General features: G+C 37.3%; 1 protein-coding gene across 1 annotated transcript in view; it reads left to right on the top strand.

Moving 5' to 3' along the window:
* Positions 1–4,080: 4,080 nt before the first annotated feature.
* SPOCK3 (SPARC (osteonectin), cwcv and kazal like domains proteoglycan 3) overlaps positions 4,081–25,026 on the top strand; it is a 215,789-nt gene continuing 194,843 nt past the window's right edge. Inside the window, exons 1-2 of the mRNA XM_063336428.1 lie at positions 4,081–4,212; positions 4,350–4,523. Coding sequence (XP_063192498.1) covers positions 4,350–4,523 — 174 coding nt within the window. The 5' untranslated portion in view covers positions 4,081–4,212. The remainder of the gene's footprint in view (positions 4,213–4,349; positions 4,524–25,026) is intronic.

The raw sequence follows: 25,026 nt of genomic DNA, 5'->3' as shown, positions 1-25,026 counted from the left end.
ATAAGATTAAAAGAACAGGGTAAAAATATGGTAATAAACATATCACAGGGAGGAAATAAGGAATGGGGTTAGAACAGTTTACAATACAAGAAGAGTGCTGAACAAAGGAAGATAGTAACGTGTTCTTCGTGCTTTTGGTGAATAGGATTCACCGTAAGAACCTATACACTTAAATCGCAACAAGAAAAACTTGTTTTAAGTATCAGAAAGCTCTTCTGAAGTTAGGCTAGTAAAAGGCACTGACATAGATTAGTGTGGAGTTTCAATCACTGACAGAGGCTCCACCAACGGTGGCACTGTGGTCTAAAAATAGATTTAGATCGACATCTGCCAGGAGTGACAAGGTATATCTGGTTTTGCTTGTGGGCAATGGGATAGCTAGAAGTTCCCTTGGGATTCCCTTCAGCATAACTTCTAAAAATTATGTTAACTGCAAGGACTGTGTTGTTATATTTGAATAAACTTAAGTCTATGCTCTAGTGCGTTAAATTAACACATTCTTCATTTGCAGGAAGCATGTAAAGCACTTTTGAGACATAGTGTTCAGGGCATAAATTTCTTTGTATTTCCTAATAACTTCTCAGCATGTCACTTCTGTTTCGTCGTTAACCTATACCTTCAAACTCTTCTTCCAATATATCTCTTGGTGCATCTATTACATAATTCCAACACCCTTTCATGTAACAGATGTGTATACAAAATACATATTTACATATATATTCCCCCTTTTTTTCACCACTCCATCCTTTTCCTTATGCAAATCCATATTGTTTATGACAATCTTGCCATCTTATACAGGTATATTACGAGCTACACCATCTTCTTTGCTATCTCCCTGTAGGCTCCATCAGCTACTCAGAGGTAAAGTAACCTGAATAGCTATGATTTTAAACTAGTAAGTCTTAATATTTGAAAAATCTATATTACAGAAAACTTGGAAAACATGTAATATTTTGAAATTGGGAAGAGAGATAGCTTTTTATTAATAACAGCAATGTTTCTTAACTGCACAGTGATGAAAAGAGCTATCAGTCAGTTTCTAAACTCTCAATTTAAAATTATGTACCTGTTACCATTAGTATTACTCTCTTAACACTACTGTGGTACTGGATTCCCTGTCACATCTTAAATATGCTATTGCTAGGCACATCAGTATGTAACAATACAGATATATTTTCCGTGAGAAATGCATGTGCCTTTAAAATAAAGGAAAGAATAATTCTCAAGATACATAAATTTAATCTTTGAATAGCAGTGAAACTATTGAGGGAAAAAAGAAAACTTCTTAGTTTTGTATCTTCAAAATGCCATTTCAATCAAGTATCATTTTTTGTGTGCTTGAAAAAATGGAATTACCAACTTGTGTAAAGTCCTTGATCAGAATGAGGCTCTTAAACCAATTATGTGGAGATCAGAGTGCTTCAAATTATAAGGAATACGTTTAGAATTATTAAAGGCTTCAAATAGCTTGGTGCAGCCAAAATTACATATAATTGATCATTTAGTATGTGTTGTCAGTAGAAACTGCAGTCATAGGTGTAGAAGATCACTTTTTAGAGAAATCACAGTGAAACTTTTGTAAAACCCAAACCATACCCGAGCTCCCTTTTGTAAGGATTTTTACAGAATGCAAATCCCAGCTGCTTCTGTTCCTCTTCTCTAAGTATGGAAAGATGCAACGTAAGTTGAAAGTACTGAATAACATTATCTGGATGAAAATGTGAAACACAGATGAAGCAAACCCAAAATAGATTACCCGGATTGCTAAGGTAAGTGAAACCACAAATTTGAGGATTGGGATGCTTTTGAAAAAGTTTAAAGAAGTGATTCTTTAAAAAAAAAAAAAAATCATTAGCTTTATAGAGAAATTTCTTCTTTGCCAAAGGGCAAAGTGATTTGTAGGAAATTAACATTAAGACTGACAAATACAAACTGGATTGTCAGAGAATGATTGTATAAGGGACTGACTCTATAACCCGCCCTGAGAGTAACATGACTGTTTTATTGATTCTTACTTAGCCTCTGTGCAGTCCCTCTATCCCTTTGCTTTGAATGTTATGATTCATTTATTACAGAATATAATATCATTCTGGATAGGTAGCATTTTCAGAGTCAGGCACATAAATCCTAATCTGGCAATCATCCTCTATATCTGTCAGACTGGTGACAAGATTCTCATTGATTCTAGCGATGCAGGTTTAGGAACAAAATGGTACGTATTATGTAGTGTAAGATGCAGGTTAGCAGATTTAATTCATACTTTACTACCTGTCTGTAGTTACAGTTTATGACCAAACTCAAAACTTGCTAAAATCAGTCACAAATTCATATTCACTTCTCTTTTTGCATGAAGTGGCATTTTTATGCTTATCAGATCTGAGAATCTCTTGATGGACTTGGCCCTAGTTTCAAGTCTGAAAGTAACTCTCAGTTTTTACCACGGAAAATACTTTCAGATATTAGCAGTGTTGTGCGCTCTTAACATACTTAGCAACCTTGTGGTGGGTTAGCCCTGGCTAACCACCAAACTTCCACCTGCTTGCAGCCCCCCCACCAGTAAGACAGGAGGAGAAAATAGGAAGAACGGGAATGAGAAAGCTCATGGCTTAAGATAAAAGCAGGGATATTGCTTACTAATTACTGTTGCAGACAAAACAGACTCGACTTGGAAAAGACCAATTTATTTCCATTTATAATAAAATTGTAATTGCTAATTTGGGTAGTGGGAAAAAGGAAGACACACATTAAAACAACACGTTTTCTCCCCCCTTTCCCAGGGTGAACTTCATTCCAGACTCCTCTCCCTGACCCGCACAGGGGGAACTGAGGGGGTCTACAATCAGGATGTAACGGTTTCTCTTCATCATTCCTTCCTTCTCATGCTTTTCCTCTGCTCTGGGATGGCTTCTTCATGGGCTGCAGTCCTTCAGGAGAATGCGCTCCAATGTGGGCTCACCACAGTTCCTTTGGGTATATCCCTTTGCTCTGTTGTGTGTCTTCCAGAGGCTGCAGTGCTCTGCCATGGAGCATCTCCTCCTCCTCCTCCTCTCTCTCTGACCTTGGTGTTCCTTCTTGTTTCTTACATTTTCTTCTCACCTCCTCTCGCCACACAGGATTTTCTGCCCTTTCTTAGCTTACGCTTTCACAGAGGCACCACCAGCTTTGCTGATGGGCTCAGCTCTGCCCTGCAGTGCCTCCATGGTGGAGTTGGCAGGAACCAGATGTCCCCAACACGGGACAGCCCCATACCTCTTCCCACAGAGGCCACCCCTGCAGTCCCTGTCCCCCTCCCGCTACCAAAACCTTGTGACGTGCAGCCAATACAGACCTAAAAAGCAGAGTGTTACTCAAGTCTAGGGAATAAAGCTAATGTTACAAAATTAGATGAATTAGGTCAATGGGACGTCAGTTGGAATTTGAAATTAAATATGGAGTCAGCTATGCTGGAAAGGTAATTGAACTATTTATGCACCTTGCTCATTTCTAAATTAAATTTAACTAATTTGGGAAAGAAACCGGATGTCACTGAAGGCTTTGAGTTAACATACAGCTGCAGTTTAAAAGGCAAAAATCCAGAATGAGGGGGAGGAGCGCAGGATTATTGCAAAAGGGAGTAACGCGGGGGGCATTACAGTGCCCGCACGTATCTAGATCAGCATCCAGAGGCGATGTGAGCGCTCGCGTGTCTCCTTTCCCCTGAGGTACAGGAAGTCTTATCTTGGAATTACCGGGAGTTTTTAAAGACTGTATCCGCCTCAGGACTGTCGCCGCCGGGGTACGAGGTGCCAGCACAGCGCTAGAAAAGTTCCAGCGGCCTCCACCCCCACCTGGAGGTGCCGGCGGCACAGCGCGGGACCACGAGGGGCGCGCCGCCGGCGGCCCGCCCGCTCCCGCAGCCGTTCCCGGAGGAGGCGGGAGATCCGAGGGCCAGCCCCGGCGCTGCCCCGCTGCGCTCACCTTAGGACCGGGGGGAAGGGGGGGTCCGCAGCCGACACCCCCTCGGGTCCGCCCGCAGACCGTTAGCCCCGGCGCGGCGTCGCAGCCGGCGGCGCGCGGGGCGGGGCGGGGCGGGGCGGGGCGAGGGGCAGGCGGAGCGCGCGGCGCGGCACGGCGCGCGGGGCGGCGGGCGGCAGACGGCGGCGCGTGCGGGGAGGGAGCGGGCCGCCTGTTCCGGGCCCCGGCGAGGAGCGCTGTTGCGGGGCTGGCAGCAAGGTGAGGGGCTTCCCCGCCGCCTTCCGCGCCCCTTGCCCCTTTCGGGCGGTTGTGTCGGTCCCCCCCGCCGGCAGCTCCCCGGCCGGGGTCGGGCTGCGGTGTGGGTAACCCCCATCCTCGTGTCTCCTCTCGCACAGATGCTCAAGGTAGCAGCCTTGGTGTGCCTGTGCGCGGCAGCCTGGTGCAGCCCGGCGCTGGCGGCGGCGGCCGGGGGCAGACCGGACAGCGGCAATTTTCTGGACGATAAACAATGGCTCACGACCATCTCCCAGTACGACAAGGAGGTCGGGCAGTGGAACAAATTCCGAGACGTAAGTTCTACCCTTCCACCCTGCCAGCCGGCAGCCGCGCCCGGCCCGCCGCTTCCCGGCGGCCGACGGGCTGGCACCGTTGGCCGAGGGCATCCCTTAGGTAGCCGGGGCTGGGGTTGCAGCCCCTCAACTTACCCCCTCCTCCTCGAATTCTAATTTTTGTTTTAATTCCCGACGGCGCCTCGGCGGGAGGAGGGAGGTCCCGCCGGGCAGTTGCCGGTGCGGTGCCGCCGCTGAGCGGCGAGGACCGCCCGGTGTGCCCCGGGCCGTGCCGGGCGCCCGGGCCGCGGGAGCAGGTTCCCGCCCTGCGGGTCGCCAGCCGTTAAAAGGTGGCGGTGGTCGCTGGGGGAGTTGCGTTTGTCCTTCCTCCTCTTCGTTTCCCGCTCCGCAGCGGGAGCGGGGGCTGCGGGAAGGGCTGCGGCCCTTGGGCCCCGCTCCTCGCCGGAGCGGGCGCGGGGCCAGCCCGGGATGGGGATGGTGGGGGGCCTGTGATCTCCCCCGCCTGGAGCAGAGCCCCCCTCGCCACCTGGCAGCGGGCGGCGGGGACTGCCCGGTCTCACCTTGCCGCTGTCAGAAGTGCGGAGAGGGCGGGCTGGGGGAGAAGGGGCAGCCCGTAGAGCCGGGGCGGGGGATTGTTGGAGTGCGGAGGGTGGCAGGGAAGTCCGCTAAATGAGGCGGTAAGTTGTATAAATGGTGCGTCCGGAGCCCCTTTCTGGGAGTACGTGAACACCAGACCCGGTTTGACCCCAATCTCTCCCGTTACCAAACCTGCTACTTACTGTAAAGTGGCTCAGGTCCTCCAGGATGCTTTGCTTTTGCACTTGGTTCATTCTCTGTTTGTTGCAAGTTAGGTAAAACCCAGTCATTTTTCCAAAGTCATTCACATTTCTTTCAATGAAAACCACTTCCCTTAGTCTTACAGTGTCCTGCATTTTTTGATGTCGCTTTTAAAAAAATCTGAATTCCAAGCATGCAAAATGATTTTCTGATGTAAATGTCTACTGTATTGCTTACTAGTTTTCTTTTATTTGGTGTAAAGCATTGATTTGGTTTGCAACTTCAGCGTCAACAGGTTTCTTGTGCTACAGCCTGCCGGTGACTGTCGTTTGCTGTAGCGGACTGAAGTAAATGTCTCCAAGAAGTCTCTTTTATTTTTCTGAGAGCTGTAGTGTACTTGTGATGCATGCATTTCCTAGCTTATATATATGTTGCATGTGGGATGCAAAGTTGGCTATTTATGTTAAGTAACTAGGAAAGAAGAGTTGTGGGAGAACTAATTCCCCAATAGTTTCTGTTAAGCAGCATAATTTTAGTGTTTGAGAATGCTCAAATTAGTATTCAGGTATTTTTGTTTGCTTGGAATATCTTGAATACCTATGTTCATGTGAAAAAAACCCCAAAACAACCCTGTGCAGTGTACTGTACTTTGGGACCTGTGATTTTAGGAAAAGAAGAAGTGGTGCTATATAAATGTTTTAGCAGGCTGCTGCTGGAAAACTCCAAAATGAGTACATCAGTTATGTTTTATAATTGGGCAAAGTCATTTACGTAAGGACTACCCTGCAAGGCTGAAGAAGCTAAGTGTTCTCTAATGCCTGTCTCCTGGGTGCCCACTGACACATACTGTAATATTGGATATTAGCCAGATAATTTATTCTGTGACAAGTAGGTGTCCCCAAGGGTTTTAAGAGTGACTGCTTTGAGGAAATACTGCATACAGATTCTTATGAGACAATTTACAAATTTGTTGGCTTATTTATTTTTATACTGTTTAAGTTTTATAAGACTGGTACTTCAGTGAGGAATATGCTTTTATTTCTTATGTAGAATGCTTATATCCTATTGATTGGTACTTGATCTGGAATATTTATGGATGGTCCTAATAATTCAGAAGGTTCTCCTTTAAAACATGGATGGTTTTCAGTAACTTGTAAGATATAATTGTAAAAAAGTTAAAAATTATGTGTTAATCTACCTGCACAAGAATGTATTAGAAAGATATCTTACTTCTAAGAAGCACAGATCGATTACCATCTTTAAATATAGCATGGTGGAGAAGTTTTATTAACATCCTACAGTTTTATATAGTTGGTAAATGTATGGCTGTAACTTGTTCATTTTGAAATTGTGATTAGCTATTTAATTAGCGATTCAAATGTTGTCTCCTGTTAAGGAACAGCACAAGTGCATTTTAGACATATGTAGGGGTACCTGTCCTGCAGACTTAAAATCAAAATAAAGGTATGCGAGGCCTGTGTTTGTGACTTAATTCTCTGGTCAGAGAGTAGCATATTTTTTGCAGGCTTTAAATACCCTACAGATGTAAGGGTGAGATGGAATTCTGGTGTGAAAAGAAGTATTTAAAGGCTTAACTTAAGACTTAACTGACAGGACTGATTAATGTGGAAGATAATGACCCTGACTTCTGGCTCACTGGCTCAGTTGCTTAGAGTTTTAGATCACAGTGAGAAAGAAGGTGGTCATTCAGAAGGGGAGCCCTTTCAAAACTGAATAAACCAGGATGTGATCTTTTATTAAAAAAAAACAACAAACCAACCAAAACAAACCCCCAAAACCCCAACCTAGCTTAACATCCTCTACAATGTCAGATTTGTCAGTAAAGGTTATTATTAACATGATAATGTTAGCTAAGAACTTTTCAGTACTTTGTACAGGCAAAACCGTAACTGACTTCAATTCTCCTGAAAGATCTTGATCATTCTGACAGATCTGTTGAAAATAACGAAATAGGTCTAGGCAAGAACTGTGCCTTAATGTGGAACAGTGGGAAATGAGGTGCATGTTAGAGGCTATCTTTTCATGACTCTTTCTTGTGCAAAAATTGAGAATAGGCTCTTTCTTAAATAGGAGACTTTCCATCTTAAAGATGGGGGTGGGAGTATATTCTTCATATGTCAAATATCAACTCCCTCAACTTGTATCTGTGAGTCAAACATTTTGGTTATATACGATATGTTTACTTTTTGCCTGTAGTAGCTGGGGAGGAGGAGTTTTTAACCCAGTCTTAGTGCTGCTGCAGTCCAGTTGCTGAGTAGCTGCAGCTCTTATGTCTGTCACTAAAATAGGCCTCCGGATTGATGTGTTTATTAAGGTTTTTCAAGCTGCCTGGGTAGGTTGCTTCAGTAGCCAATAGTGTCACGATGCTGGGATGTCCTAGCCCATGTGTACGTATCCTTTATTTATTTCGTGCTTGGGATTTGAGGTTCTTTAGTAGATGCTAAGTTAGGGGAATCTTTTTTTTTTTTTGTTACATTTATAGTGCTTTGTGCTAATGGTCTTGTCTATGATGGCTGCACGAGACATTTGATAAAAACGTATGTATAAACTGCAGTTTGTCTAAAGTGAAGATTATTCCTTTTAAAAACTGTAATTGGTTAAAGGTATTGCATTTATACTCTCTTACTTGAGAACATCTTAAATCTTATGTATGAAACCTTCATTACTCATAAAGCTATAAATCTGTGGAGAAAAACAAAATATAGGAATAATATTTGTTCTCTTTATGACTTGATTCCAAACAACAGTAATATTTTTAATCCTAGTGCAAAACATAATGGCTTTGTCATTTATAATCACTTTGTGTTTTTATGTGGTCTTTATAGCCAGTCGGACGAAATTTCACACAACCGTAATTCTGTTGTGTTGCTATCTGAAAGCCTTTCAGAAACTTTAATTTTTATTTCTGTAAAGCATTATTTAGAGTAACTCATTTTAGTCATTGATATTTGCGAACAGTGTCCTGTCCATTTGTGTTCATTAAAAGGACTGTATAATAAACATATTTTATATGGTAAATTTTACTTGCTACTTAGAGTTATTTATGATCTAACTTGCTTGTTAGTGATTTTTACTTTTTCTTTCCAAAGAGATCATAATTTAAGCAATTCCTATATTTTCAAATTTAAGATGCATCAGGAACTTTGTAGTGAAAGATACTTATAGTACATAAATAAACTCTGCACAACTCAACTATGGCATAGTGTTGTTATGAAATAATACGATCAGTTGATCAATGTGATCAGTTGCATTATACCACAGTGTTACTGTCATCCTACCATATTCATACAGTTACCAAAGATAAAGAACGTAGAACAAAATTCGAGTAACAGACCTGAAAACCTATCAGCTATGAAGGGGAATTTTGCACTGGTAATACTACCTTTTACTGAGCTTCACTATGAAGTGTTCTCCCATTGACCATTGAGTATGTTTCCTTCTGAAATGTTTGGCAGTTTTGGGCAACTCATGTTGGCCTCCCAAATGCATCTTTTGAAGATAGTTAAAGAATATGGTTTTTCAACGTTACTGAAATCCAAACCTCTGTGTTTGGAAAGGATGTGAATTAAGTACTAGGTCTCCATACCAATTCAACAATTGCCAGCATTCATTGTTCTTTGTCTGTTTGGAGGCTTAAGGCTTCTCAAAAGCAAGCACCCTCCTGCCTCCCAACTAAGCTCCCCACCAACTATTTACTGTTGTGAGCAGAACATCTCTGCCCAACTGTACATCCACGCAACTGCATCTCTGTACAACTAAGAAAACCAAAGGCTGTTTTAAAAAATATTAATCATAATTTTTTTGCACTTCATTGTGTGATCACCAAGTAAATATTTGGAAGGTTTTCATGTTTCCAGAGTGGAGTACTGATAAGCTTATTTGAGCAGGAGAAGGACTTCTGTTCAAGGTTTTTGCATTGGGCTAGAATGTCTCTTGGTTTATGGAGGATTGTGAATGTACTTTAAAAGAAGTCAGTATTTAGGATTGGATAGTGCAGCACTCATTGGTCTTTCCTCACTAACGTTAACTAATTAGCTGTGAAAATAGGTCCAGTAGGCTTATTTGACTTGTACTTCTTATGGTTCAGGGTAAATAAAACATACCTGTTTTCTTATTAGTGGGTAGGGCAGCTCTTCTACTACATACATAAGTTTTGATAGAAAAAAATGGAACTTCAGCACAGGAAAGATGAACTTAATTTTATGTTGTCCTAGGCCTAAGTTAAAGGAAGAACTTGCTAATAAATTAAAGTTGCTCTTTCAATTAGGGCATTAAATCTGTTTTCCGCATGCCAGTTTGTTACTTGAAACTTGTTATCAGCTATTCTAAAGTGATAACAGTCTTTCTCTTTTTTTTTTATGACTTACTTTGTATGATTTTAGCTTTAATAATGTTGTGAAGGAGGAAAAACATGGAAACCTAGTAGATCTGACAATGAGTATTTTGTATGTACACCTATAATTACTGCCTTTGAAATGAAACTAATAAAGTAAGACTTGACCACTGTTTTTAAACTGTGAAATGTAGTAAAATGTTAGGAATTTGCATCAGTTTTAATTAATTAAGGAATTTAGGAAGCTATTTAATTTTTCATCCCTTCTAAGCTGAACATGGGAAACTATAATGGGAAGGAATAATGGGAATCTTAAATTTTCATTTATTTATTGTAGAAAAAGGTTTCTGATTGTTATATGTGCTTTTAGTTTGTTCTCAAGTATGAATTCCTTTTTTCTTTCACCTAATTGCTTTTCCTCTGATCTGTTTTTGCTGCTTGTTTCTAGTGACAAATATTCTTTTTTTTTGTCTGCAAAGACAGAGTCTACTAATCTCAAACTACTGTTAACATTGAACTCTTAACTGTCTCTTGGAAGGCATTAGCTTGGAAGCTCTTTATATAGCTAACGTTTAGGAGTTAAGTAAACTAATGTGCTTTTCCTTAGATTGCCCTCATAATCTAAAGTAAAGCTGATAACATTGTTTCATCTTATCTTTATCTCCTTTCTCTGAAGAATAATCTTTATTTTATTTGCTGTAGGTTGTTTAGTGGATATGGATACCCAGTCTTCTCTTGTCTTACCATTAAATCTTATTGGGATTGACTCTAGCCATCTGTGCTTATTATAGTGTAGTATAAATAGCTTTGTAATGCACTAATAGATTGTAACAGTAACAGAAACTGCATAGGCTGTCTTGGCTTTACAATCAGAAAGGAAAGATGTCTGGAGCAAGAGATGTATTATAAGGGGAAGCTGAATGTAGAAAACAATGAAATATGAGCAGAATTAGAATATGTTTTTTAGACTAACACCATCAATTCTTTTTTGTCCGTCTCCTCCATCTCTACTACTTCATAAGCATCGAAGCATTTGAAGTAACTAGCTGCAGAAAGGATAAATAATAGCTTGGCTTAATACGTTTAGAAGTCTTGGCCAGTTTTCAAGCATAACTCTTTCTTTAAATAAGCACTTAAGTTGAAATAGTCATGTGTGTCGTGTCTGTGTTGTCCTGTGTTGTGTTGTCTCGTCCCCCTTCTACTCCCCCAAGATACGCTGAATGAAATAAGGAAATCTTCCAACAGATGGTTAATTTTTTTGGTACCTAGCTTTAAAGCAACTCGTAAGTTTTGAAGCATAAGGAAACTTTTATTCTAACCAAGGGATTTCTCTCTTTTTTTCTGTCAATACATGAAAACTACTTGTTAGTAAAATAGCTTCAGTTTTGCTTTGTGGATATCTTTCTAATGTAGACCCTTTTAAAAATTGTGACGTTGGTTTTGCACTGGTGTTTCTCCTATTGTGTATTTGTCTTAATCTGACATATTTGAATATATTAGTAACCATGGATGAACAGCTGCTTTTTCTGCATCTGGTGTTAAGTCTCACTTTGACTGTACTCAATGCTAAAATTCCCTTGTTTGCCTTAGAAACAAATACTAAGGAGGTGATGGTAGTAAATGCTAACACACTATATTGTATTAAAAATTCTTGTAATTTTTCATATTTCTTGAAGTTTAATTTCTGAGAGAGAGAGATTGTGGTTAGTAACATCAGTGTTAAAAGCTTCACTGGGCATTCTTACTGAAAGTGAATGATCTTTAGTTATTTGTTAGATTATATTTTTTTAATGATTTTTCACTTTTACTTTCGCATCTCACCTCGTTTCACCCTGATTAGATTACAGTAGTGAAAATTACTGTAGGAGTTAATGATTTACCTAAGAAAACTGGTCCATTGTAAGGTAGCAACCTCGGACAGGAGAGTTGGTATGAAATTCTAACCCATGACAAAGCTTTCACATTATAAGGAGGCTGTGATTTCACTGCTCTCTTGTTATCTTCACAAGCGACTGCTTTAAGAGAACACAGTAAGAGAATTGGTTTAAAACATGTAAATCACCCAAACTTTTTGGTATTTTGCCACTTCCAGGGAGTGTTATCTTAATATATTGTTATTAAAGACTATCCAGTGGTTGACATTTTTCTGCAGAAAATTCTTATGAACTAGTTTTTTATTTTCTCAAGTGATGTGTAATCATTGGCTCAAAGGAGACTGTCAGTTCGCAGCTTGTTCAGCATCTCTCTAAAAAAAGTCAGCAAGTCATCAAATAATTTTATGTAGTGCACTTACACTGGTGCCTGCATACAGCTGAAAACAAACTCCTTTGGCATTTTTGAGCTTGCATCGATGATGAAATTTATTGCAGTTGTTAAATCTGTGTAGCATAGCAATGAGAAGTACAGAACTTACTCGTCGGTATGTGCTTCTGAGTATGGAAAATGACCTGTGTTTTAACAGCTATTTATTAAAATAGAGGGAAGTTATTAATATGAAGACTCTGGGATATATATTTAATAATGTGTGTATCTTTAAGGATTTGGCGGTGGTTGTGTTGGTGACTGAAACATCACTTTAGCAGAAAACCCATACAATGATTCTTACAAGCAGAATTAATTGGCTGGTATGTAAAGCAACAATGCCAGGAACCCATTGCATAAAGTGCCCTTCCAGCCTTCTGCAGAAGTAGTAGTTAACCAGTTTGATCAGACTTAGGAAGCCCATGTGAAACTCTGAGAACTCTGTATTCACAAAGTTTAGGGCCAAAATAGACCATTGGATTTGATAATATGCTTGCCTCTATATAGTAGCTCATCAGCGTTTATCCTGACAGATTGTGTTAAACCCAAAAATTATAGTTGGGCAAAAGCGTTTCGGGAGACTGTACAATGTGCTACTGTCACAGATTAGTATAAAGATTTGATCTCTAAGGCCTGCAGTGTGAGGGAAGTAATTAGGTGCAATATTCCCAGGTGATCTAGGCAGCAAACTTACGCTGTTGTGCAGCAGAATAAGGGAGAATACCATTTAAGTTCATACTAATCTGATCTGGGAGCGTTTCCTTCTTTGGCCCAAATATGATAATGACTTGGTTAATCTTTCTTATATTTGCCTTTTTAAAGGAATTTTATTCTGACACCTTCATAGCATTTTCTTCTGTGTATTGTCAGTAATTGTGGCCAATTACTTTTACACAAAAAATCACAAATGTTGTTGGAATATAAGACAATTCAAATCCTAGGAAGATGGAGAAATGGCTTCTGAATTTCCATTAAGATATTAATGGAGATACATATTCATTGTCTTAATTGGGTGTGTAAGTGTTTAAACATACTAAGGGTCTTGTTTTCAACACCCAAGAATGAAAAGCATGAACATGAAGAGCTCAGTAGGTTCATAGATTCCAAAGCCAGCAAAGGGCTATCGGGTTGCTCAGTGTACTGCAAATAGTGTGCAGTATTTTTTACGTGAGCTGGATTAAAACGCACTAAGTGCTTATCTATTTTTCTAAATCTTAATAAATCTAGCATTTCCCTCCTAAACTGTTAATCTGTTTCATTCTTCATCCATGTGCTTATTTTATTTTAAAGTTGAATGTAACTTTACTCAGGAATTCTTGGTAGGCAGTTACAAGGTCCTGTTTTGGGGAACTCTGGTACTTGGGGCATAAATGTACAGAATTTCTTTACACCATTAAGAAAGACTCGGTTATGTTAGGAAAACAGGGAATTGGTTCCACCTGTGATGTGGTGGTCATGGGCTTTTCGAAAGAAAATATCCTCTCAAAGAAAGCAGGGATGTATGACTAAAACTTCATTTGAGTTACTGTAAGTAACACCTTAAGAGAGTTACAGTGGAACATGATGATGAATCATAGGATTTTGCTCAGAGATCAGCAGGTGTAGTCTCATAAAGATGGAGAAGGAGGGATATACAGAAATAGACTTAACTATGTAGTTTTGTACTGCAGATTAAACTAATGACGACACATAAAACCTCAAAACACTTCCATGATCTTCACTAGGACGGGATGTGTATTTATAAACTGGATTCTACACAGCCTTAGGCTTCAGGGACCTCTGTGCCTGCTTTGGACAAAAGCTACCATACTTTTCTGTCTTTGCTTACATTTTATACATGCTGAACGTTTACAATTTCTGTTTTTGTCCTTCCCTGCATAAAAATGATAGTTTCTTAGGGCATATGAAACTCATGTTTTTTTCTTCAAGTTTTCTACATTTGGATTGTAGCATAGCTTCTCTAAGTTGAAGACATGAGTAACATTTTTCCCCAGAAGGTTTTGAAGTACTAACGTTATAGAGTATTTGATGTTCAGCACATTGAAAAGTTGAACGCTTGTGGTTTTTATAATAAATATGAATGCATGCACACACACGTGCACAGGTTAACTGGTATTTCAGATCAGTAACATTTTAAAGAGATTTTACTTTGTCCATCCCTCATTCTGGGGAGCAAAATACCTCATGGAATATTAGAAGTATTTAATAGGTCCGAGCTTATGTCTGCAGATATTAATCTTATAATCAGATTTTGGTATCCCATTGATTGCAGATCATTTTTGTGTATATACTGAGAGTGACATAGATTTAACAATGTTTGTGGTGTACAGAATAAAATAATAATTTGGAATTCGTATCTCAAATATGAATTTGAGAGGCAGTTGTCTACAATAGTTTCAGTTCATTGGCTGGAAGAAATTTACCTTTTATATGCCTTTAAGTATCACATAAGAACAAGACAACTACAAATGTCTAGAGATTTTCAAGAAAATGTTTGTGTTGAACACCAGTTTCCCCAAGAAAGGTAGGAGAAGGTATTAAAAATATTTTAATAAAATTTATGAAATTATTCTGTGAAGCAAAACTGAAGTTGGACTCTAACAGTGCTTGGCTGGTTGTAAAATGTGATAGTATCTTACACAGTTTATGTAAGTCTTTCTTGTCAAACTGATATTCCTTTAGTTCAAAAGTAAGGGAATCTTTAGAATTTTTTGCAAAGAGTTGGACCACGACTTTCCAGCATGGTTTGAGTGTAGTTGGACTATTCAACAGTGTGAACATTAGGAAACTTTTCTCTTAAAATGTTGCAAGTTACTGTCAAACATTAATGAAAATAAAAAGTTGAGCTTATTAATAATATCTGTATAATACTATTTTTCCACATATATTTCTGCTTTTTAATCTTTATTCTAATGCAGATAAAGGTTATTAATTTGCACATGCTTAATTCCCAAATACACAGATCCTACTCTTGCTTGGTTTTATCGGAAAGAAATTTTTTACTGAATAAATGTACTAGTAGAAGCTAAAATTTCTATAGCTTCAAAATTATACACATTATTTATACAACTGGTTTAAAATATATCAATGTTCATCATTTTCTTATACTGCGATAAAACAAAATTAAGCTTGAAAATCAAGTAGATATATTTTCAGATTTGACAACTGAATTTTTCAGTTGCTTAACTTAGGTAGCTTTAGCCAAGCAGCTTGCTCATTAGACCAAAAAACCTGCCAAGAGTAATCAAGCATAGGGAAGAAACAAAAGACATTGTGATTTACCGTTTTATGCTTGGCATTTATCTGGAGAAGTACTTGATTCAAGGAAAAAGATGAAAAAAAAAAAAAAAGAAAAAATCTTCATAATGCTGAATTAATTACTATCATAAAATTTGAAAACCCTCAGTGATGCGTAGTCAACGAGCCCTGTAATGCCTGAATTGTTACAGGAATTCTTTCAAATAGTGTATTTTAAAGGAGTTTTGCAGGGAGTGAAGCGCTTCTGCTGAAGTGTTTTTTTTTTTTTTTTTTTTTTTTTTTTTCCTATCTTTATCAAACCTTTCTGATGGGTTTCACTGGGATAATGTTGTATTAGCCTGGATCTCAATCCAGTTTATGTGGAATCTTTCCTTGTCTAATCAAGGTCACTGAGACCGTGTTCACTAATGTTTGTAAAACGTGGAGTAAATCTTTCATTATGTCAGTCTACTTATTTAAAATCATTATTTGAACATTAAGTCTACAAAACAGACTTCTGAATATATTTTGCATCTTTGAAAAATGGAAAGAAAGCAAACTTGAGCTGGAGAACAAACTGAGTCATCCCTGCAGTGGTTATTCTCTTCATTAGAAAATCCTATCTAGTGGTCTAAAGTAGAATACATACCAAGATTGTTGTGTGGTGTTTTTTTTTTTCCTTTCTTTTTTTTTTTTCCTTTTTGCTTTATTATGTATAAAGGAATACTTAATTTGTTGCTACTTCTTGGAGCACAATGAAAACTTTGTTTCTTTATTTCCTTAAGGTACTGGATTTGATGAGGGATTTTATTTCTCTTTTTAAATGGATTATTTTCCTGAATAAGTTATTATTTGTTTGTTGTTTTTCTTTTCCTGCTCCCCCGCCTCATTTGTGAGGTGAGGGTAGAAAACAATCTTTCAGTTTCACTGACCCGAATCAAAATATTTCATTTTGGCTAATTCATCTAAGACAGTTTCTGTTTGTGCATTTATAATCTGTGTCTTATTCATTTGCTGCATTGCTTCATGGAGTTGCAGGTAGATGCCTCTGTGCTGCCTTACATGCCAGGCTTCTACAATGAATTGCATATTGTATGATGCACATTGCTTTCCCCTCCAGCTGAATCCCATGTTGCACTGTGCAGAACAGCGCAGAGATTCAGTTAAATGAGAAGGTGGCAATTATTAAGTAGAAAAAAAGAAAATCACACAAGCATAAAAAAAGCTGTGCAGTGCCTAGCAAGACAATATTACTGAGGTAAGATTTTCATCCTGTATCAGAAAGGCCATTTATATAGATAATAATACTATTAAAAACTAAAGCTGAATAACCTATTTTGTGAGAGGTAGTAAAGCATCTGCTTCATGGCTTAATTCTCTGGGAAATTATAAGAATTTATGGCAAAGCTAAGCGCTGGGATGGATTTACCCAGTATTTGTTTCTTTTATCTGAAACTGGATTTTATTTTATATTTTTTAGCCCCTGGGATCTGATGCTGGGCTAGATGGATCATCTAGTATTAGTAATTCTCAGATGTCCAAAGTAAGGTGCAAATCTATAGGCGGTCCTTTATCTTGATTTGACAAGTATATGGTGTTTCTTTTTGTGTCAGAAATCTCACATGAGCAAAGTGCAACGTACCAAGAAACCAGGGATCTAGAGCAAATCAAAATCTGGTGTAAGTAAGATATACCATAGTACAATTCAAACTACCTTTTTTGAAGTCTGTAGTTTATTCTCTGTTCTTATTATGGTATATGCTGCTTACTTCACTTGTCATAAGAGTTCTGAAGTTCTGTTACACCTGTCTCAGCTTTATTTTCTTACAAGGTTACTGGGTCACTTGATGTTTACAACATTTGTATTTTTCCACATCTTCATTCAGAAATCTATTAAACTATTTCTTAATTCCCTCCTCCACCCAGGCAACACAGAGACTGTGTGTGTTCTATATGTTTAAATACTTTCTCTAAAACCAAAATATTTTACACCACTTGCCTCTTATGAGATTCACCAGAAAATTAGAAATGAGAGGATGATGAAATGGAAATCAAAATTTTATTGCCATTGTGTCAACTTTAGGGATTTGCAGCGTGTACATTCTTTGTACGGAGAGTTCTTTGATAATGGTCATGCTGATAAATGTCCCCGTATATCCAGCCTTTACATCAGGTTCAAGTCCCTGGTCATTCCGATAAACATTTCGGTGGCAGTGTCCGTGCTCAGAGACTCCAGTCAAGAACCAGTGAATTTTATGGTTTCTTTACACCAGTTGAAATTATTTTTATTTATCTGTAATGAAGGAACTGGAAAAACAGGGATGAAGAAAGAACCCCTCTCTCAGCCTGGATCTAGGTGTTCAAGATCTCTTCTGTTTTAACCAGTTAAATGCATGAGGCTATAAACTCTGAAACTGAAGGTCAACAGCACTAACCATTTTAACACTTTGGAGGGAGGGGGGTAGTGTTAGTAAACATGTAACTCCATGCCCTCTTTGAACGTAGATTAGTAGAAAGTTGCTCAGTATAATTGCATTGTATCAGAAATAGAACTTAATACCTAATGTGACAGAACTTGAGTATCAATTCAGATCAGAATTCTAGATCTTATCATCACTTACACTATGAATTTGGAAGAATTTTTTTAGCATTCTGTTTGAGATTGAAACTTCAAGTGAGAGTTCAGTGTTGGAATATTTTTGTCCTTTCTGACAGTAGACTGTATGAATCTATGAGTCTGCCTTCTTGTCTCCCACAAGTTTTAAGTTTTTTAAAGGAGGATTTGAGTCAATGGTGTGCTTGCTTAAGTTAAATATAACAAAAATCTGTTTTATGTGTGTGTATTCTGTGGAATTTGACTGTGACTCTTAGATAACAGTTTCTGCTTTTCAAAATACAGTTACTATTGTAATGTTGTGTTTTTCGTTTAGGAGTTATGGTGTGCCTAATTTCTATTACAAACCAGGGCAATTTGGCAGGGAAAATGTCCTGAAGACAGTGTAGGTTGTTCACTGGGAAAAAGTTTTACGAAATGATGCAGTTATTTGTGACTAAGAGGAGATTAAGGCCTTCACTCCAACAGCATAAAAGTAGTTAATGACCTCATAGTGTAATTTAGCTGTGCATTGCTGCTCTGAGTGGTTTTTGACTTGAGCTGTTAGGAACAGGTAGTTGTAACGACTGGCTGGTATCTCTGCTGTCAAGTAGATTTCTAGGACAGGGAGAATCCTGAAATCTTCTTCAAGTGCTATGTATTAGCTTTCTAAGAAGAGTTTAAGAAAATATGTGAAGTCTTGCGGAACAACAGAATACGTGTTATATTAGTGAAATATAAAATAGTATTACACCATTCCAATAACCTTTGCTTTAAAGTTAAAAATAGGTAATGCAAATATGAGAGTTGTTCCATGTTGTCCTTTGATTTACTCTTTCTCTCCTAGTTTAATGTCCAGATTCAATTTATGTTGTTTCCTCTTCAATTTATGTTGTTTCCTCTCTGTTTTGTTTCTTACGCACAGCAATTAAATTGGCACTCTAGGGAGAAAGTTTAAGAGTAATTTAGAGGGTTCTTAAAGAAAAAAAAAATCAAAATCACAGTTTTATGATTACATGAAAATAGCAGAGTGTTGGTTCATGATTTCTTGTTGTGAGAATGGAACAGCACAATTTGTGAGAATATATTTATCCAAAGGCATCTGGGTATGAAGAGTTCTTATCTCATTGATGTCTTGTTACCCTAGCTAGACAACCTTCTATATGTGCTTATTTGGAGAAGTGGAATTTATCTGATTCTTTTGTCTGTATCAGTTTCCCAGTTTATTTCTAGGAGTCCATCTTTTACTATACTAGAAAAATTATTTGCTTATGTCTGTAAAATCTCTTAGCAATGTGATGAAAAAAATACTGAATGCCATAATGTGATGAAAATAAGACTGAATGCCAAGTCTTAGTTTTCACAATGGTCATTAGTGTTTGAACACACAAGTTTATTGTGTCCCTAACCAGGAAGGATGAGGTGGTCTAGTAGACTGATGTTAATACAACATTTAAACATAAAGATTCATTTTTAGTCCAGTGCTATTGATCAATATGGTTGACATTAATCTTAGTGGAGTTCTGACACTGGGTTTCCAAGGTGAACCAACCTGACAATGTAGTCTTGCTTAGTTACTTGCTACTGGGATTGTAGGTATTTCCACACAAAGAATTTGAACTTTTCATGTCCTGAGCATTCTGTGCTCTATCCAGCAAAGAGTTTAGGCCTATGGTTAAAGTAAGCTTTATGAGTAGGCTTCCTTTGAAATCACTTTTTATGTTTCAATTAAGTGAGACTCTTAGTTAGTGTTAAGATCATTCCTATCTGGCCAGTTTCTTTTTCTGCTGTTCATTCCAATAGTTTTGGGTTTTTTTAGGTATAACTGTTGAGTTTGTTTGCTTTTGTTATAGATAATGCTATTATTGGTGGGCTTGAAATGTATTTCTTATTAAATATTTTTCCCATAAAGCTTTTTATAAAATGAACTTGGCTTAAAATAAATTACATTTAATGAAAAAAAAAGTTATTGATACTTTCTTCAAGTGGAAAAATTGCATGAGAGTTTCTGTGAATTGTTGTATATCCTATTTGAAAGACATGCTTCAGCGTTATTAGGGACTTTGTTCCTTTGCTAAACGCTTCTTATAAGACCTTCATTGCAAAACCTGAAATTGGAAGCAGGAATGAAGGTAATATTGCATAGACTACCAGAGATGAAACTTTTAATTTTCCTGTTGGTAATTCTAAGTTTTTGTTGTTTTTTCCCTGAGTTTGGAAGGTTTTTTTCCTCCTTACAGCCAAAAGTTCTTTCGTTATGTATTTTACTATCTACCAAAAATGGGTTTTGGTACCATTACCATTTAAGGTAAGGTATGTAAAGTTTTGAAACTTTGTTTTTCTATGGTGACTAAAATCCTTTTTTTTTTTTTTTAAAGTTTAGATTAAAAGTATACCCCCTGCTTTGACTAATGATTAGTAGACCACTCTGTAAAAGTCTTTTGACTTTTAACAGATGTTTCTAGATTGAAAAACAATTTTTATCCGTAAATATTAGTTGCATGTGAAATTAGATGTTAATGGAACCAATGCCAATATTCAGAATTAAATTTTTATCCCGATTCTGCAGCAACTTAGTTTTTTTCTGCACTCATTAGTGTGTGTGTAGTATTTTTTGCTGTGTAAAACAGTCTTGATACAAGAAGATTACTTTGACACTTCAGAAAGTAAAACTCCGCTACTTTGGAAAGATTATTTGTAGCACCAGTTTCTTTGACAGTCTAGTTCACATTTTAGACACAAACCCCCAAATACTATAAACCGTCAAACTACTTGAAATGTAATGACTGAGATTTTTTGGTTCTTCTTTTAGAAAATGTTAATATCGGTGCTTTTGTGGACCAATGAAATTTGCAAACTTCTTTAAAATTAAGTTTCTCGCTATTACATAATGTAAGTATCCAAAACAGAATTTGTGGAGGGATCTGCTGTGCAGGAGGAAATACTACTAGTGCCAGTTAATATCAGATCTCATACATAGAAACTTGTAGATTAATTTCTAGATAGTTATTTGCAGGTATAACTATCCCAAGTAAACACTATTCTTTTCAATATTTTAAACTTTAATCAAGAAGGATATACCTCAAGAAACCCAAAGTCTTTTCAGTAGTTCACAGAGTTTATCTTATTGGGGACAGCTTTGAAGTTCTTATGTTTAACAGTAAAGGTGAAAGAAAGATTGTGTTCAAATTTAAGGTGTCATTCAGTTTCTGCAACTTCAGCTACGTACCCCATCTTTTTAGTGTATTTTTCTGTGCTTGAAAATTCTATGACATTTTCTTTTATGTCTGGATGCATCTCACCCATCCCTGACCATGACGTACCTTCTTTAAAGTTAAACATTTCTGTAATATACAGATTGTCTGCTTGCTTATTTTGCACCCTGGCTTGCAGGGACATGGATTTTTAGAAGCTTTCCTTATTTGTAAACCTACCAGTTCTTGTGTAAATGTGTTTTCATTGTAGGTCTTTCACAATAACTTACTGAAGAATAAGCAATAACTAATGAAGTACAGCAGAAGTCAAGGGCATGACCTCAATTTTTTATATCCTAGGGGACCACTTACTATATTTAGTGTAATACGAATATCATGAAATATAGGCTAGGTTTCCTTTAGCAACGAAATCCCATAGTTTTTGTGCTGTCATTAGAGCTAGAGCTCGGGCTCTGAAGACACATTCTGAACTAGATTTGTGTTAGTAAAAAAAATTGTTTCAGGTCCTATAGGAGTATTGATGAATTCAGCATAAGATAAAGTAACTTTGAATTGAACACATGTAGAAAGCAGTTGTGTTTTAGATGGAAAATAACCTTATCTACTGGGATTTCTGTATTGCTTTTTTATTATTAAAAAGTGAAAAAGGAAAAAGCAATTTGGACTTTAATTAAATTATTTTAATCAGATTTGATGATTTGCACTGAAGTGTTTGAAACTGTAAACAGTCAATTTATCTTCATTTAGACTTTTTTTTGTAGGAAACAGTGACATTTATTTGAAGAACTTGGTATGGAAAGTTGCATGCTTTAAGATTTGTAGCATTAAGTGTTACACCATGCCATCTGGAAAAAAATCACCAGATGTACTGTTTATATGTGAAAGGTTCTCATGCGTTGTGGTGAGTTCAAGGCAAAACTCTGACCTAGGAATCAAATTTATGTATGCTATCAGACTATTGAAAAAAATATTATAAAATACATGATGAAAATTCTTGAATAAGTGTGTGATATATTGCTATTTACAATCCATTGGTATTGTGCACTGCCAGTTCTTGCAGTCATTTAGCAATGTGTAAATTTATTTGTAGTCTATGCATTTCTTGTTTGTTTCTGTCAGTGTGTATTCTTTCCTCACCGCCCCTGTATCACCTATTTAGTACGAAAGCACACAACATGATACTACAGTATGGTTTCACAATAGGCATTACATTTCTTGGCAGAATTTGTTCATTGATGATATGTACAGGTATATGTAGTTCTTAAACTTCTATTTAAAAAAAACCAAACAAACAACATAGAAACCAAAAAAGAAACAACCTGCCTCATATAATTGAATTTTATGGCTATTAAGTTATCATTAATGGATTTGGCTGTTTGGTGAACAATTCTTGATCTTTAGCATACGTAGTCTAATTAAAGGGCAAAGTATGCTTAATGTTTGCTTTCAGATTTTAAGGAGTAAATTCACATGCTTTGCATTTTCACGTACTTTTCCACTTGTTTTTATTGCTCTACTACCATGTTTTTCATATTGTTGTCTTGTGATTACTTTCCTGTTGCTTTATTAGACAACTAATGGAACAAAGGAAGCTGAGAGGTTCTCTAGGGGAAACAGCAAAATAAAATGTTGATAAATATACAACATAAGCACTAGAAGGATATTCTCACTCATGTCAAAAATTATAGCAACAGTATAGTAATTTCTTCATAACTGTATTTTTAAAGTTAGTATTATGTGTTTTAAATATATTTAGGAGCAAAACCAGGGCAAATATATAGTTTTTGCAGCAGGAGCAGTTGTTTTTTTTTCTGTGCATATATATGTACATGGTGGATTTTTTTCAGCATAAAAGTCCTTTGACTACTAACTATAGGATTGAGACATTAATATTATTCCTTTTTTTTTTTAGTCTGCAAGAAGGAAAAACAGATGAGACCAGAATTTTATTTTGCTTTTTCTTTAATTCTAATTACAGTGCTAAGCTTGAGGAAATTATGTTCTGGGTTCTTTTTTTTGAATGCCTTGCCTTATACAGTGTGGCATAGATTAAGTTTGTAGGAAATTTAAAAGCTTTTTTACTTGTGGTTCTTTTTTTTTTTTCTTTTTCAGGTAAAATTTCCATTATAAATTGTTATAATTTTACTTTAAAAGGACTCTTGCAAAAATACAGACTTGTTAAGTTTGTCATGTGTACAATTAAGTCTTCATTCTCGTATTGAAGTTTTTCATTTAAGTTGGGAAGGTTAGGAAGACTTTAATCAGTTTGTGATAAATGGACGTTGTGTCGTCCTTGCCACCTCAATTTTAGTGAGCATAGAGAGAAGCTTGGAATTACTTTTCTCCCCAAATAAAAATGGAAGATCTTGCTATAGTCCTTTGTCATTTGTTCAGAAAAGTATTTGTCACCAGGGCATCAGTCACTCCTGTGGGTATTAATTTCTACGGAGCACTTCTTCTGTCAACGATGGAATTACCGCTTTGAGTTTTATCTTGAAGAGTGATATAAGCTACTGATTCAGGTAATGTTTTGCTGCTCACCAATAATCTGCTGAATTGAGTTCTGATTACAAAATTGCTATTAACAATCCATATGTGTATATGAACATTAGTGTAGAATAAGTAGGGCTGGAGAGCAAACTACAATGCTTTAGCTATTTCTCTGATATCTCCCTGTGGAAAGACATAAGGTGCATCTACAAGGCAAAATGTTCTCACGAGATATGTGTGATGACTGAGGATATAGAAGTAATAATAATGTAGAAATAGTGTAGCTCTAGTAATGCAGGGCATTCAGTGAGCAAATTTATTCTGTTCTTGTGCAAAGCCTATAAAAAGCTATATATGCTTGCACTTTTATTGATTTTGGCATTTGAATTTGATGTGCAGGGATAAGCGGTGGTGGAGTCTCCGTCTCTGGAGACATTCAAAACCCGCCTGGATGTGTTCCTGTGCAGCCTGCTCTAGGTGAACCTGGTCTGGCAGGTGGGTTGGACTAGATGATCTCCAGAGTTCTCTTCCAACCCCAAAGTTCAGTGGCAATGTTGTAAAAGTTGATTGCTGAGGTGTGGTGTTTTGGAGGCAACACAAAATCACTGCTCTTATCAAAAGGGTATAGCTTATGAACTACTAAAGCTGAAACTTGGGAAAAAAAATTTCAGTTGTTGGTATGCCTAATTTCCTGACTTTAACTAAATTTCAATTCAAATGATGAAGATAAAATGTTATTTTTTTAAAAACACATATTTGGCACCTTTCAGAAATTTTGCTTTCTCTTTCAGTAATACTTCAGAGCTGTGCAAATGCTTATGAGTACCAGAGAAAGACCCCAGGAGATCAGTGTCTCTGTTTGCAAATACTATCCGTAAATCAACTATATGCTATATATAAATATATATATATATGCTATAGCATTTCTGATGTTTCGGCTGAGAGTCAATTCAGGATTGCCAAGATTTAAAAGTGACTATTTTTTGATTTTTAGAGTATTTGTTTTCTTAGATTCCTTTTATTGTAGCAACTGCAAAGGTATGAGAGAATGAGAAAACCCTTAATCTGTGGGGGAAATTCTTTAGGTATTTTTTTCAGCCATGGTTAACCTTAACTAAGCTCTTAACTAAAGGAGTAAGTGCAAAGAGAAGAATTAAAGTGAGAGGAAAATAAGAGTATACACACTGAAAATTTTAGAATAGTAAGGAGTGATGGGTTTTTCCTTGACTCTTTCTGACAGTGATTGGAGAGAGGAGAAAATTTCAGAGTGAAAGCATTGTTTGAGATCTTTGTCCTTTGCTATGTATGCACATAAAATTTAAGTAGTTTGCCTGTTTAGCAGCAAAATGAGAGAAGCCTCTTCCTGTCGATATGTTGCTTCAAGGTTCTCAAAGATAAACTAACCTCTGGCATATAAAGATATGTCTTCAAATACCTTTTAGAGTACACTTTTTTTTTGTTTTTACTCTAGACTATAGCATCTTCCCTTTTCCTGTAAGGACAGATTAGGAGCTTGACCCCAAAGTATTGAAATAA

Source organism: Chroicocephalus ridibundus, chromosome 5, assembly GCF_963924245.1.
Source record: "Chroicocephalus ridibundus chromosome 5, bChrRid1.1, whole genome shotgun sequence".
Lineage (NCBI taxonomy): Eukaryota > Metazoa > Chordata > Aves > Charadriiformes > Laridae > Chroicocephalus > Chroicocephalus ridibundus.
The sequence above is the reverse complement of the archived record's forward strand: the minus strand, read 5'-3'. Positions and strand labels throughout refer to the sequence as shown.